General features: G+C 36.5%; 3 protein-coding genes across 3 annotated transcripts; 1 reads left to right on the top strand and 2 right to left on the bottom strand.

Annotated features, from left to right (window-relative positions):
- Positions 1-1,523: 1,523 nt before the first annotated feature.
- LOC21406097 (vacuolar protein sorting-associated protein 55 homolog) lies at positions 1,524-4,748 on the bottom strand. Its single transcript, XM_024174902.1, has 5 exons — positions 4,563-4,748; positions 2,961-3,092; positions 2,820-2,859; positions 2,049-2,133; positions 1,524-1,934 (listed from the first exon to the last, which is right to left on the bottom strand). The coding sequence occupies exons 2-5, from the start codon at positions 3,057-3,059 to the stop codon at positions 1,739-1,741; spliced, it is 420 nt and encodes a 139-aa protein (XP_024030670.1). The 5' UTR covers positions 3,060-3,092; positions 4,563-4,748; the 3' UTR covers positions 1,524-1,738.
- Positions 4,749-12,495: 7,747 nt separating this feature from the next.
- On the top strand, positions 12,496-13,849 carry LOC112094304. Its single transcript, XM_024174871.1, has 4 exons — positions 12,496-13,020; positions 13,101-13,332; positions 13,435-13,623; positions 13,674-13,849. Exons 1-4 carry the CDS (start codon positions 12,496-12,498, stop codon positions 13,847-13,849), a joined length of 1,122 nt encoding a protein of 373 aa, XP_024030639.1.
- A 1,236-nt stretch (positions 13,850-15,085) lies between these two features.
- On the bottom strand, positions 15,086-15,589 carry LOC21406096 (SKP1-like protein 14). Its single transcript, XM_010112195.1, has one exon. It carries the CDS (start codon positions 15,587-15,589, stop codon positions 15,086-15,088), a length of 504 nt encoding a protein of 167 aa, XP_010110497.1.
- Between the last annotated feature and the right edge of the window lie 1,354 nt (positions 15,590-16,943).

Here is a 16,943-nt window from a genome sequence, read left to right as displayed (position 1 = left end):
TGAAGCATAATTTTTATTTGATGAACTAAAAAAGATCATTGGTGTTATCCCTCTTTCATCTCCATCGTCTAAAAGAAAAACTCTTAAAGCACGGAAGGAGAAGGGTCTAAATCTAATTGAATTCTACTTGACGTATGAACCAAATTTAAAATTTCACGCAAATCATCGTAGGTCGAAACATTTAAATAAATTATTGACCAGACAAAGTCATCTTTATTAGAACTGTCAAAAAAATTAAAAAAAAAAGAAAAAAAAAAAAAAAAAAAAAAAAAAAAAAACATTTTTACCACCCCATTGGTGGTATAGGATAATTACTAAGATGTGGAATGGCTTCTAAAGTGAGTGAATCATATAGTAATGAAATTATTTAGAAAAGCACTTCCAACTTTCCTCAGTTTTTTTTTTTTTTGGTGGGGGGATAGAAATGTAATTTACCGGCTTTTTAGTGTGTCTTGGCTTTTTTTTTTTTTGAAGGGTTTTTCTCTTTGGATCTTGTAATTTGCTTTCCTTTTCAATGATATTAGAAGACTTGGCGTAAAATAGCGATCTAATAGGTGCCCATTATTTAGTTGTGATATAAAAAAGAATCTCAATACTAATGTTATGTATTTCTACGACATCGATAATTTTACAAGGAGCCCGCAAGATTTGAAGTGTGGAGATAAAATTTGAAATTCTTAAACCTAAGTGAGATAGTCTGTAAGTTTTACATTTTAAAGTTTCATCTTTTTGGTTATTTGTGAAAATGACTAAAGCACATAGATCATAAGGTTTGATTTATAAACATGAAATAAAACGACAAAACATTTCCCTTAAGTTTGTTGTAAGAATTCTTTAGTATGGTATAAAAGAAATCCCTAAGCAGTTCTAAAATTTCAAGTTTCTTGCTTTTTTTTAAAAAAAAAAAAAAAAAAAAAAAATCAAGTATCGTTGAGTTTGTATTTTCCCACTGTGTGTGTGTGTGTGTATTATACAAGCTTGAATAATCCTGGAGGGTGAACAAGTTATTTTTCGTTTGGTTTTCGGCTAAGTTGTTTTGATCTCTTGCTTAATGAAGTGTTTTGTCAAAAATGAATAAAGATTGAAATGCTAGTGTGAGAGTACATTTCTTGATTTATGTTTGGTTATATTTGGCTTGATTTTAACGACGACTTAGCTAATAGGGCTTTGGAAGGGAAAAAAGGAAAAAGAAAAAAAGGGTTAATCTAGTACGTAGCCCCTTCTTGTTTTAGCAAAAAGATTACTAAGTAATAATAAATAATCCTAAGAGACAAACAAGAAACTAAATTCAAAATTAAATAGAAATAAAACATATCTGAATGGATAAGGCTAGGTGGATTTGTGTTTAGTGGGTGCATGAGTTGCTTTTAATGTATTGAGTTCTGGGTTCAAGTCCCAGGGGACGCAATGGATAAAAATGTTGTTCATAATTGATAGCTATTGAATTCAAATTCCTAATATCCTAATCCAGTTCTTTATCACCTATATATCAAAAGCAGTAAGAAAAATATTTAACCAACAAATAAAGAAAAAGGGTGATTTCACAATCTTAATAACAATCACGTATTGGAGATAACACTCACAGAAACAAAGAATCGAAAGAGCCACACGTGCAGAACCAACACCATTTTACACAAATGAAGCAGCCCAATGAAGGGTCACACCATATCAGATCACACTGTAATAATCCAACACCATTTTACACAAATGAAGCAGCCCAATGAAGGGTCACACCATATCAGATCACACTGTAATAATTATCTTCATCAGTCATGCCAATGAAACACATTATGGCAAGTACAAATACGAAAAATGATGAGAGCTCCATTGCGAGAGCGCCCCAACCGATCACGCCAGCATGCTTTAAGATAGCTGGTATGGCAATACTCCCAACAGCTGAAGCACCGGTCAAGAACTTAGTCGCGTTCACCCAGCTGATCATAATACGTTAGGAAGTGAGTTAGTTGGACGATTTTTCGACCTAGAGTTAGTTGAAAGATGTTTTGATCTATCCTAAATAGAATAGTTTTCAAAGAAGGAAGGCCAACCTATTATCAGATTCAGAAAATAGAGCAGAGCCATCAGACCCCGCAAAGAATAGTAACGGCATCGGCAGAAGCACATACATTATAACTGCAAAATGGAGAAAAGAAACGGATAACATGATTCATCAGAAAGAAGCATCTCATAATCACATACTAATTTGATGCCATTGACAAGAAAAAGGACGAATGTAAAAATCCTTCAACATTCTCTTGGTGCTTTTTTCCGACTTACTTCCGATAAAGGGCAGCGTTTCACATCATGCTTCCCTTAGAAAATATTGCTCTGACTTCATGTGTTTTCTTAACGTTCCTAAACCTCTTGATAATTACATACAACCACCAACCCTCACATGCTAGCCACAAGTTCAAGAATAATTTTCTTAAAACAAGAAAAAAAAAAATTGTTAAGCAACGACCATAAATTTTGTTAATCGCTCAAAATTTGAATATTTTGTTCCGCGGTCTACCAAACAGCACGTTTCTCAGAAAAAAGTTCTCTAGTTTTATATATTTGGAAGGAGCCTCACATTAACCATTTGGAGGTAAAGCATATAGCACGTGGAAGTTGAAACCCTCTGAAACATACTTAAACAATATGGTCGCGAATTTGAAACCTCGATTACTCAACAGGCATTGCATATTTGTCAAATTTCAAAGTCAATCAGTCACCAAAGGATATATCAGAAATGTAAAAATCAGAATACAAGCTTCTGCGCTTGATCAAATTTTCATGAACCAAACATTTTACATAAGGTTATTGGGTTAGTTACTTACCAGTCAACATTGGCCACCAATTATTGTACAAAGCACATGCCTGCCAATAAACATGGTACGTGAGAATCAAACGACCTTGTAACTAACCTTGTGGTGAAAATAATCAACTGTACTACTGATCAAAGAAACAGTACTACCAACCAAAATTTGCAAAACGATCCCCCCAGAGACTAAAATTGCCAAAGCAGCAAGTTTCCCAGTATGCAAACAGGCCACGACATAGTGCGGTAAGTCTGCCATCAGGGATTGCCTCACTTCATAAAGTGGGGAAACCTGAAACAAGTTGTGTGATTAGAACAAGTGTGTGTGATGCAGACACTTCAGGAACCAGAAAAATCAAATCAAGCATTCATATCACAAATGATTGGAAAAAAACATGGCTAATCGAAAAGCAGAAACACAATTCAAGCCATGCCGTGCCATGATAACTTTCATATAACCAGTCTATACATGGCACATATGATAGGCATACTTTGGCCAAATGATCAAAGATTGTCCAATAACACAGCTTTACAGCACCTTTGAGGACTCGATATGAAACAGAAAGCGTCCTTTAATCGTCCTGTATATAGGTTTCTCAACAGTAGTCGGTTTCCTGATGGAGATTGGAGTTGATCACAACCAACACTGCCCAACCCTTAGTCACTGACCGATCCCGATACATGTTCAGTTTTATCAGCCCGCCCCACTTCTCCATACCTAAATTACGGACGCTATTCCTAAGCCTTGAAATGATGTTTCTCTTACAAGAATGAAAACCCCCACAGGAATAGAACTTCGAAAGGGAAGATTAGAGAAACTGGATGAGAAGAAAATCTCATCTGCAGTTCTGTAGTAGAGATGGAAGTAATAACTAACCATCAAGCATAACCCCAAACAAAGCCAATTCTGTAAACACCATAGAGGTACAATGACAGAAATATCTTATCAAGATAATCGTATTTGCTTAGGTAGATATGCCCTTAAAGAGCTTGAACCTGCTTGGATCTCATCAAGATAAATAGAAGCCGGGTGACGAGCAATGACATCCCATAAATCAGTAACAATGTGCTGTCAATCAATCTTAAACAGATGTGATATGGCTGTTATTTTGGCTTAACTATCAGTGCAAACAATTGGAAAGCGGAGAGTGACTCAAAATCACTAAAAAGCACGGGCAAAATCAGATCTTTCCAATTCCACTAAAATTAATTACAAAAAAAGGAAAAAATAGAATAAATTGATAATTAAACATTCAGGAAATAGAAATAAATTGATAATTAAACATTCAGGAAATAGAATAAATTGATAATTAAACATTCTGGAGACTGGAAAATATTGGCAAACCTTTCAAACAACAAAAAATGTTGGTAAAAGGGAGAATACAACGCCATGTATGGCTATGACAGACATAAAAATGTTTATGTTGGAACATGATCAGAAAAGATAAATTAACCCATAACTTACATACATATATTATATAATATATATATATATATATATATATTATGTAGATATACCAAAAAAGAAATATTGCCCAAACCCTGATGCAAAATTCACTCTGCGACGCCTTTAAGATCATCATATGTAATTTTCATGAGATACCCACAAGGCAAAATCTTCCAAAAGCCCAGCTAGATTCAAAAATCAGATAAAAGTGTGCGAATAATTTTTGATAAAATGAACTGCAGTAATTGCACAGCACAAACAACGTAAAAAGAGGAAAATTGAAAATTTGAGCAATGATTTAGGAAGAATCTGTACCAGAACCGAAGGAGTGAAGAAGAGCCCAGCACTTTTTGAGGCTCTAAGAACTGTTTGTTTGGTGAATGGGAAAATTCGGGATCTTTGAAGCTCTAAGACATGGCCGTGGAATGTGCCAGACGACACTCCAATTGCGTTGCAGATACAGCACGGATGGAATTAAACAAAAATGTAAATAATAAAATAAAGGCGCTAAATGCTAGTGTCAAAAATGCCCATTGCCCACTAATAAAAACTAGATTCTGATTTAAATTTTATTACAGTAAATTTTTTTTAAAAATAATTATATTTAATTTTTTTTATTATAATAAAAAAATTTTATATAAAATTACATCTTAATCTAAATTAAAAATTTAAATTAATAAATTAAACAGAGTTTCAATTTACCAATAGCAACCCCAAAAAAAAAGCAATTCACCAATATAGGACACCCCATAAATTGGGTACATTTTTGTTATTAATTGTGATGTTCAGTATTTATGGTGTTCTAGAGTAATTTTTTATATATAGAAAACGAAAAAAGCAATATACAGAGAACAATTAAACGAGATTGTTGTTTTTAATAGAAAAAATTTAGGAGCACTTTCGGCTATGTGCATCATAATTAATAAAAAAAAAATAGACCCCATGTGTAAGGCTTATAAAATTAACTTTTTATTAGTGTGTTGTGTTCCCTAATACATTCGGCTTTGCAAGCATTGATCCACCGTCTAACCGAACTTCCTTATTAGGAACCGAATGACGTGATTCCCCCCTCCCTTTCATCCCTACACAATTGTTAGTTTGCAAGGCCAAGCGCCACCCTCCTCCTTGCATCAAGATTTGCAATAAGGCTCTTAGGAAGAGGCAAAAAGGTCCGGTGGTCTCGAGTGGTCTCAGGTGGTGGAACACTCACAAAAACGGTGGCGAGAAGGTTTGGGTGGAGAATAAGGGCAGTGCTAATGGAGGATGAGGGCTACTCTTCCTATGCTTTCTTTCTTTTAAGTCTTACCTAAACCAATTAGGGTTGAGATTGGGTTGAAATTAATTGGAGTGTTTATGTCATTTCACTATTTAATATTTAATTTTAAACTCTTAATTAAGGATTGGGTATATAGCCCTTCTTTTCTTTTTTTTTTTTGTAATTGAAATTTTAGATCGATGAAAATTTAATATCATTAGTTAACCTTTAATGGCATGCTGCATTAATAAATCTGTTAGGATTATGAACGCATGTGAACATAAAGGGCATTATGAGTTATTTTTTATAAATTGGGTATGTTTGAAAAATTTTGAGCAATCAGGGTCGCTTTTAAAAACAGTCTATGATTTAGGAGGTGATTATCGGGAGGTTCTTTATAAAAATAATCATTTCTGATTTTTTACAATAACCTGACAGATTATAATCCATAACCTGACAGATTACACCGGCTATCGGCGGGTCTCCGGCTATAACCTGACAGCTTACACCGGCCACCGGCGGGTCTCCTGTCATAACCTAACAGGTTATAATCTAAAACCTGACAGATTACACCAGCTGCCGACTTCCGGTCACCGGGGTCAGTCATAATATGATTTATCAGGTTATGATCTATAATCTATGAGTATTTTAATCTTTTCAAATTGTGATGAAAATATCTCATATAAATAAAAGAGATAGAGTTTTTTTTTTTTAAAAGGTAAAATTAGGACGTTTGGTGATTATGGGGTAAAACATGTAATTCTCTCCAAACAAAAACAAAAATGTTTGATTTTTGGACCTTCGCTTCTATAATCCAAACTACATAGGACATTTAACTCTTTTATTTATTTGTTCGTGTAAAAAATAAATTCGAGTTCCATATCATTTAAATACAACAATACACACAACTTATAAGGACATGATTGTACCACCTTATTTAACAGGTCAATATTTTAAGATGAAGGGCTTGTTCTTTTGAGTGAAAAACTCAAAAAAATGCAACCTTGCAGGATCACAAAAATGGAAAAGTGTTTAATTCCACTGCCAAATGTAACAAGAGTTTGGCCAGAGAGGGTGATATGCAAGAAGATAGTCAAATGCTATCAGAATAAGAACTGGCTTAAACTGAAATCCTGCAAGCCCAAGGATCACTTTGGCAGTATGAATAGTACTGCCGTCATTGTGTCTGTATTGGACATCTTCTGATCCAGCCTCCAAGAAGAAACATAAAGCAGCGCATATATGCAACTTCATATATACGTCTTTTTCATATTATATATATGCAGATCGTATTATCAGAATATTGATTATGTACAAATTGGATAGTTTTGTTGAAACTGAACATGCATATTATTGAGAGATTGATTTTATACCTATTCGTCTATGTCCTTGCAATAGATGCAGTTTATGATTTGTCCTTTCTAGTGCTGAACACAGCAACATATGCAAAAAAATAAATAAAAATAAATAGATAACTAAAACTAGGGATATATAGACACGTACATTATTATTTACTTCTTTTATTGAGAATTTGATTTTGTTTCACGTTTTAGAGTTGTTTTGAAAACGGAAAATGACCTTGTTTCGTCTATGTCATCTAGAATCATTGGTGTTGTTTGTCAGTAATTTGTAGTCTATGGCTATGATATTCTTTTTTTTCTTTTTTTTTTTTTCAAGCTTTCTTGTCATATTCATTTTCGCCTTTAGATGCCACAGCCCAAAGAGAGACCACAATGGCGCCTGGGTTTCAAAACTAGTTTCGGCCTTTGGGTCTAAGCCCAACATTCAAACTTAGATGAAGGTAGCAAAAAATAAATAAATAAAAAAATAAAACTAAAACTATCTGAACGTGTAGATTCCTTTGCTCTTATCAATCAAAACCCAAATTTTAGCTGGGAAAAAAAAAGAACGAAACCCAAAAAGCAATAATGTTCATACGTATATCAAGCACGGGTAGATTCCTATCTGACCTTATGATCCAAATTTGGCAGGTTAATAAATGAAAATCCTTATTATGCACTCTCTCTAAAAAGATTAATAATAATAAAAATATATGTGTATATATATATATATATCTGTATCTATGTATCCTTCTAAATAACAAAGTATAGTTAACTAGCAATGATCATGGATCTAAGAGACTATAAGCTTGTTCTTTTGAGTGAAAAACTTAAAAAAAATATAACTCGAGTTACAACTTTATTCGAGTTCATGTTCTTTTAAGTTTAAACTTGAGTTTAGGACTAAAACTCGAGTTTAAGTTTCCCATCCAACTCGAGTTCAGAAACTCGAACTCAAATTAATGAACAATATTTTTTCTATTCTTAAAAATGATATAACTTTTTCGTTTTAATTATGATTTAGATGATTTTTTTTTATGCGTTGACAACGAAAAGACGAATAAAACCCGACCCATATACCATATAAAAAATTTTCATCAGCATTGAGTTTTTATTAAAATACTATCTAAATACAAATTCAAATTTTGACTCACTCAAACACAAACTCAAAAAGATTCTTATCTCAAACCATAACTCAAATGTATACAACCAAACACAAACTCAAGTTACAAGTTCAACTCAAGTTATAACTCAAATTCAACTCAAGAATTATACTGATCAAGTTAAACTCTAAAAGAATAAGCCCGAAAACTCTTGTTCTTTTGGACTAAAACTAAAAAAAAAATTGAACTCAAGTTACAATTTTATTCAAGTCATGTTCTTTTGTAAAATTTGAGTTTGAACTTGAGTTTTACTTGAGTTGGGGCTAAAATCTGAGTTCAAGTTTCCCATTCAACTCAAGTTCATAAACTCAAACTCAAGTTAATAAACAATATTTTTTATATTCTTAAAAATGGCGTAACTTTTTGTTTTAATTCTGATTGAGATGATTTTTTTCTATGCGCTCATAACGAAAAGACGAATAAAACCCCACCCATATACCCTATTAAAATTTTCTATCACCACTGAGTTTTTATTAAAATATTATCTAAATATAAATTCAAGATTTGACCCACCCAAACACAAACTCAAATAGATTCTCAATTCATACCATTATTCAAATGTGCACATCTAAACACAAATTCAAGTTACAACTTCAACTCAAGTTATAACTCAAATTCAATTCAAAATCTGCATTCAAATCACTATAGCTCAAAAATACAACCGAATAAATAAATGCCCCGTTCTTTTCGCTGATTCGAGTTTTGCTACAGTAAAAAGCTCTCAGAAACAGTCACATCTAACTTTTTGCTACAATAAAAAATTCTCACACAACATCACATCTTAACTCAAATTAAAAACTTGAATTAGCGAACCGATCGAACGGGCCCAAAGTGTCTAATTTTCATCAGTTAGTTACGTTACAAATTCATCACGCACAACTTGCAAAAGTGACTGTAATATAAAGGCCGTTCACTTCATGTATCCCACTCGAATAAGCCCAATTCGAGTTGAATTTTGGGCTGAGTTTTGCGTTCATTAAACAAAACTCGAGTAATAACTCTGATTTCAGAGTTTGGCATACCGGTTATTTTCCCATTACTGCAGTTACTATCTACAGTGTTTCCATGTGCTTGAACAGTGCAGATGCTTCTGCTTTCTTCCCGTTGCTGCCTCGTTCCTGCCTCCCCAGTGCAGATTTCTCTCTGCTTTCTGCCCGTTGGACCCTCGTTCCTGCCTTCCTCCTCTGATTTCACTCTGAACAAAGCGATTTCCTGCAGATTTTGGAGTGAAAAATGATTCTCTCCAGGCGGGGTCGGTTGCTCGAATCGGTTGCTTTTTGTGTCGATCCGCATCGAAAAAAGGTAACCTCTCCCCTATTTCCACCATTTTTGCTTCGATTCCTTGTTGCATGCCCAACCCTAGAAGTGTTCCCTGCCCCTGTCCTTGAATCTTCATCACGGATACCATTCATCCGTCTCAAGGCAACCGGCAAACTCCGTTGGCCGTTTTATTGCGTCGATGTAGAGCCAAACGGCCCCATCTCGCATCCACTGGTTATCTTCCTTTACGACGTTACCGTCGGCGGTTCCGGTGTCAATCCGTCGTACGAAGTGCCTCACGATCGCGTTTAGGGGTTGTGATAAACGATAAGCCTTTGTCCTCAACTGGTTCCAACCGGGTATGATCTTTCATTTCTCCTAAGCTCTATATACCATTATTTTCTATGGATTTGTCGTGGTTGCACTGTACTTCTTCTTCGTTCTGACTGGTTTGATGCTTGGCTATTGGTTGTCGTTCGCATTGTGATGTTTGTACTGAGTTGTACTGGTTGTCGTTTGTATTGTCATGCCAATGTCTACTGATACCGCTGTTGTCGTATGCTGGCTCTGCTGTTATATTTGTTGTCATTTTTGCATCCACTGTTGTCGTTTGTACGTGTTTCTATTGCATCCCATGTTGCCGTATGTAGTCGCCTGTTGTCGTTTATACCTTACCTAGCTGCCTACCAGTGTTGTCGTACTTGCTGTCCTATTGCCGTTTTTTACCTGAGCTTATTGCATCCCTTGTTGTTGTATTGGCTAATTTGTTGTCATTTTTACCTGAGCCTATTGCATCCCTTGTTGTTGTATTGGCTCCCCTGTTGCCCTATATACCTTAGCTTATGGCCCCTCCTATTGTTGTATGGTTCTGCTGTTGCCGTTTTTACCTTAGCCTATGGCCTCTCCTATTGTTGTTATGGTTTCCGTTGTTGCCGTTTTAACCTTACCTTATGGCCTCTCCTGTTGTGGTATTAGCTCTGCTGTTGCTGTTTTTACCTTACCTTGTGGCCTCTCATATTGTGGTATGGTTCTGTTGTTGCCGTTTTTACCTTAGCCTATGGCCTCTCATATTGTTGTTATGGTTTCTGCTGCTGCCGTTTTTACCTTAGCTTATGGCATCTCCTATTGTGGTATGGTTCTGCTGTTGCCGTTTTTACCTTAGCCTATAGCATCCACTGTGGATGTATTGCCTCTCCTGTTGGTGTATTGCCTCCCCTCTGCTCGTATCGTACATGACCACTTTACAAACAGGTAATGTTGGCTATGATGAAATTAGTCTAAAATTAGAACACTCGTCGTAGCGACGTCCTATAGGCAATGTGACACTTTAGTTACCGCTTCATTGGAATGTATTGAAGGCCTCTGAAGCATGGCAGCTACGTCGCTCCTGCTTATAAGGATGATGCTCCAAGTGTTATTGCGATTAATTAGCTATAAAATTTCTGAGCCAGTTATAACATTCCCTCACTTGTAACGTGTAAAAACCAGGTAATAGGAATGGTTAATGGCAGTGATGTTCCGAAAGAGGAGTTGAGCCATTTATAACAATGTCTCATTTTTAGGTTGACACAAATATCTGACTCACGCGTACAGACGTTCCTCTTGTGCGTTGTTACGCTGCTTTCTTTGCTTTTTTAGATGCCGAGAGGGAAAGCCGACGATGAAGCCACTCTACACTGGACTAAAAAGCAGAAAGAGGAGTTGCTTATGCGGCTCGCTGAATGCAATCGTACTGGCAATGGCCGGAAGCCTGATTCGAAAACATGGGAGGATTGGACGCAACAACTTCAACAGTTCTTTAAGGATCAAGTCACTCCTGTGAAAGTGCAGCAGATGAAAGTTTGTCTCAAGGCTAAGTTTGACCATGAGCTTACATTACGCAACAACACAGGCCTTGGCTGGGACCCTGTTACTGGTGCTGTGACTTGCACTGATGAATATTGGGAAGATTTTGCCAAGGTAAAATGTCTAAACAATTGTTCTATGGATATTCAATTCTTGCAACATTTTGTGAAGGTCATTTCCTTTGCTTATTCATATGCAGAATAAGAAATGGGCAAAATCGGCAAAGAATTAGCCTCTTAAAAACTGGGAGTTATACTATGAGGCCTTTGCTGGTACGAGGGCAACAGGGGCACTTGAGAAGGGATTGGATAATCTAACAAACATTGAGGAGGGTCCAGTACACGTCTCCGACGAAGAAGGGGCGACATCTGATGAGGGTGGCAGCGAAGATGGTTTCATCGTATCCATGCGGGCCGGTTTGAACAATGCAGCTAGAGGTCTCAACATTGCGTCGTCCTCCAAAGCGATCGGCAAGAAACCAGGCAAGTCCTCACGTAAGGTAATATGTGATCCTGTAGCGAGGGATTTAATTGGCCGGCTTGTCTCTTCTATAGAAAGCAAGCATAGTAATCGCACTAAAAGCTCTAGTGCGAATCAGGCTGCGCCTATTGTTGATCTGCAGGACCAATGCCAGAGCATAGTCAGGGAAATGGCGCTTGACGATGAAACCGCAATCATGTTTTTGGAGGCCATTGCTTGGTACCCACATATGTAGAAGCTGTTTGTGGGAATGAGTGGTAGTCAGCATAACCTCTTTGTGACAAGAACAATCAGTACGTCACGGACTCAAGCACATGGACCTTTCTCAAACCCCCATGCCTCTACGGGGACACAGTTTATGCCGCCACCATTTCACAACCTCATGTCACAACCCACCAACTATATGCAACCGGCGGGCTTTTTTGGCCAACAACCTACCAACAATATGCCACGTCCCCCAAACTTTCGGGGACAACAACCAGCCCAACCATTTCCTACAAATCCCCAAACCTACAATCCCCAACAACCGGCTGCGTATAATCCCCAAACACCATACTACATGCCTCACTTTCCGCCACAACCGGGACACTATGGTGGCGACGGCAGCCCGGACCAGCTTTGAGTTTGAACGAATACTGTTTTCACCATTGTCTGTATTCGTACAATTGAACATCATTTGTCATTTTTAGATTTTAACATAGTATTTGAGTAGACGTTGTTTATTTATGTTTATTTATGTTTACTACGGCCATGCTGATGTTGTATTGTCTATGGATATTGAGTTGTATTGCGAGCAACAGTATTTATTGATGTGGCATTTGTAGTCACATTTACTTGCGGATGAGATGATCATTTCATATATATTCTTCTATTATTCTTTCATTATGCATGTCTCGCAGGTAGCAATGTGGAAAGCAGGTCCCTCAAACCACGTTCCTCAAAACGATGGTAGTGACGACTCAGATGACGATTATGAGATTGCGGCAGTAGCAGTAGTTTTGTGGTATTACTACACATACATGGAAAGACCATTGCCTCAACCAAGGCATACCTCTGCCCTCACAGGTATAACGTGTGTTCAATACCTACTTGATGGACATGAGGACGTTCTTAGGTCGAAGATTAGCATGGGAAGTGATTATTTCAAGCGTCTTAGTACGTTGCTTGAGCTTAAAGGGCTTTTAAGACCGACTAGGAACATGAATGTGCACGAGCAACTTTTTATTTTCCTATACATTATTTGTCAAAGTTCAAACAACAGGGAGTCACAAGATCAATGGCAGCATTCTGATGCTACCATTTCAAAGTATTTTCACGCTGTTTTGAAGGCGTTGTATGAGCTCCGTTTTGACTTTCTTACACCGCCAAACTTTAACATTGTCGATCCCGTCGTAGCCGCGCGTGGAAACAAGTATATGCCATGGTTTCAGGTACTTTCCCTTCACTTATTACTCTATAAGATAAATGTGTTGGTATGCGTTGTTGCTTATGGTAATTACTTATTACGTAGAATTGTATTGGCGCTCTTGATGGTACTCATGTACCGGTTGTTCCACCCGCTGCAAATGCTAAGGCATGGAGAAATAAGAAGGGATTCTTCTCTCAGAATGTATTAGGAGTGTGTTCGTTCGACATGAGGTTCACCTACATGTTAGCTGGATGGGAGGGCTCTGCCCATGACGCACGTGTGCTTGCATCCGCAACAGAAACGAGGGAAAAAAATTTCCCTACTCCACCAGAAGGTATGTGTACGCTTGATCTTCCATTCAGTTTTGAAAACTACACGTTTGTGCTTCCATGTGGAACTAATACATTCAAGTTATATCTTTTAACCGTTACAACAGGTAAATATTACCTCGTCGACTCTGGGTACGCAAACACTGATTGTTTCCTGGCACCGTACCGGGGGAGCACTTACCACCTTCAAGAGTATCGGGCAAGGCGGGGTCGGCCCCAAACGCCGAGGGAGTCATTTAACTACATTCTTCACTCAGAAACTGTATCGAACGCACATTCGGCGTCTGGAAAGCCAGGTTTCGTATTCTTAAGTGCATTAATAACTACCCGATACATACACAAATAGATATTCCATTTGTTTGTGCTATTTTACATAACTTCATACACATGTACAACCACAACGATGATCTACTTACCCAATACATGAGAGACGCCGTTCTGGTAGCAGAAATTGATCCACTTAACACGGAACATGATGTGAATCAGAATCACAACCCTGATCGAGGATCGCAACAACAGTAAAACCGTTCTAACAGACGACAAATGCATGTATTGAGGGATGAAATTGCTGATAGTATGTGGGCTACATATGAAAACAACCGGCGGTGAAAGGTAAGTTTTTATGTATTTGTTTTAATGGCTTTATAATTGGCCCCCAGATTGTTATATATATATATATATATTAGCTATACATAGGCGTGGATGATTACACTGCCATCATTTGTTCATTGCGTCCTACTCATTTTCTCTCCAGGTTTGATGTTGTTTTTTGCTCACCTCTGCCGTACAGCTCGCTCATGTTTATTGTGAAGTTGTGTAATGCTGATGAATTTATTCTGTACTTAATTTGAGTCTTATGGCTTGCAAGACTATTAATGGCTTATGTAGATACAGAAAATCAATATAAATCCAATGCAATATTATGTAAGTGGTGAGTTTAGATTTGTGCAAGTGAACACAAAACTCAAGTTATAAATGTCACATCAATCTCTTACTAAACATGCAACTCAAATTTCACATTACAACTCCAATTAAAAATAATTCAAGTTCACTTTTTTTACTCAAATTATAAAATTGGAGTTAGTGAAGTGAACGGGAAGATAGTGTACTAACTCATGCTAACGTCTTCCATAAATTTGTGTGATAAGTACGTATCTGTAAATTTTACTTAGTACTGAAAAATATATAATTTTTATAGTTAATAAACTTTAATAACATTCGCTGATCATGAAATATCTATAACAGCTAATTCACATCATTAGTGCTTTAAAAATACTTGCTACTTCTGTATAGTATAAAAAATTCCTACAGTAATTGCTTATTATAATTTTGCATAAAATTATACGATATGATAGTGTTGACTGTGTTGTTGCTGGTTTATCTATGATCTCCAGGGCTTTCATATAGGTCGATAATAAGACCACATATATAAGCGATTCGTGATAATAATGATTATCACCAAATCGTAATAAAAACCAATACCTCCTAAACAAGGAGTACATATAAATGGTCAGAGAAAAAAAAAAGAAAGAGGATTAATTTAATATATTAATGGAGTAATATATATATAATGAAAAGATAATTAATAAATTAAAGGCTAAACTATAAAAGAAAATTCTACATCAAAAAAAGCTATAAGAATAATAAAATCACATCACGCATCTAAATTCTACTAATTTCCTGTCATGAGTGTCTTGTAACAAAAAACAAGTACCACGAGACCCAAAAAAAAAAAAAAAAGTACTACGAGACCAAAAGCTAATAAAATGCCCATGCATTCTTTTTACGTATGGCTTCCTCTTCCTCGGGCGTGAAATCATTCTGAATGTTAAATGTCCGGCGGATCTGCTCGGCCTTCTTGCCGTTGATCATGTCGGCCACCTTCTGCGTCAAGAGATCGATCAACTCGAGCCCACCGAGATAGTCCGCCGCCATGAGGAGTTTGTAGAGAACCGCCTGGTCCAAGTCCCTGACGAAATCGGCATCCCACTTCTTCAGCTCCTTCTTGTCGCCCTCCTCGCTGTGCTTCTCACACCACTTGAGCACCATGGCGAGGATTTCACCGTCCACGTTCGGCACCGGGATGACGGTGTCGGTGGAGCAGTCCTCAACCATGTTCTTGAAGGACAAAAACCTGGCTGCAGCTGCTGCGGCATCGATGGTGAAGATCTCGCCGGTTGATATCTTAAGAGTTAGAAGTCTTTGAGTTGTTAAAGCAGAAGAAGAAGAAGAAGAAGAAGAAGAAGAAGAAGACGAAGACATGATGTGTTGAAGAGCTTTTAAATTTTTTTTTTTTTTTTGGGATTAAGGTTTGGAGGGTTTCTAGTTTTGTTGAGAAGCTTTTAATTTTTTTTTTTTTGGGGATTAAGGTTTGGAGGGTTTCTAGTTTTGTTGAGAAGTTGATGATCGATGAAGTTTATATATGAATCAGACTAGGATTCTATCATTTAAGATTAATGCTATTATACGTGTTTATAATTCCTCTTGAATTAGGATTCGAGTCTTAATCAAAATATTGGAGAAGGCGTCTTAAGACTCACTAGATTAAAGCAAATCAAAATATTTTATTGACTCACTTGATAATTAAAGCAAATCAAAATATTGGAGAAGTCGTGTTTGATTAAGACTCCAATCCTAATTTGTGAGGATTTATAAACAGGCATAATAGCATTAATTTGGGCGTTAGGTTTATACGCAAAACCTTTACACTCTGTTTAGTAGGAGGGAAAGAACAGAGAATAGAAAAAAAAAACACATAAAAGAAAGAAAATGTAAAGGAAATGAATGAAGCTGATTTTTCTTTATAGTGTTTAGTATAATGAGAGGAAATAAAACATGTAATAGCCTAAATGACTATTTTATCAATTGTTTAATATTAATTTAGATTTTAAAATAGGGACATAAGAGTAAATTTAACCATCAATTGGTGGATTTGAGCTTTCCTCATAATATTAGAGAGATAAAAAATGGTGAGCCCCACTATAATTTTTTTCCATCCTATTTTCCTTCTTACCAAACAACTAACTCTATTATTTTCCATCTAATAATCCTTCCACTCACTTCCTTCCTTTCACTTTTCCATCATACCAAACATAGTGTTAGTAATGACAAACATCATTGCTACAAATCACAAAGTCGCAGTTGAAGGTTTGCCACGTCATTAAAGATTTATTGTGTCAAGAGAAAATTTTTAGCCAAGCAAAGTTTAGTCCAAAAGTTTAATTTGCCGCCTGAAATTATCTTTAGCGACAATTGTCATCGCTAAAAACAATGAAATTTTTGTCAAAATTAAATAGTCTGCTTTTTTGTCTGTGTGAAAATTGGAAACTTTATAACGACCATATGTCGTCGCTAAAAATAAAAATTAGTCAACATAGCATAAGATTGACGCTACATTTCCCTATGTACGGGGCTATTTTTAGTGATGACGTGTTGTTTATCATCTGCTGTGGTGTATGACTAATGCTTGATTGTTCTATGGTAATGCAACAATTTTGACCCTTCTCGTTCTCTTCTTGCTTACTTGCTTGAGTCAAGTCATTGCTCCAATTCGGTATGTTGGTGGCTTGTTGTTGATCTTTATTGTTTCCCGCCCTCCTTTGCCTATACATGATTG

The sequence above is a fragment of the Morus notabilis genome, unplaced genomic scaffold, assembly GCF_000414095.1.
Source record: "Morus notabilis unplaced genomic scaffold, ASM41409v2 Scaffold135, whole genome shotgun sequence".
NCBI lineage: Eukaryota > Viridiplantae > Streptophyta > Magnoliopsida > Rosales > Moraceae > Morus > Morus notabilis.
This window is presented reverse-complemented; position numbering and strand designations above follow the sequence as displayed.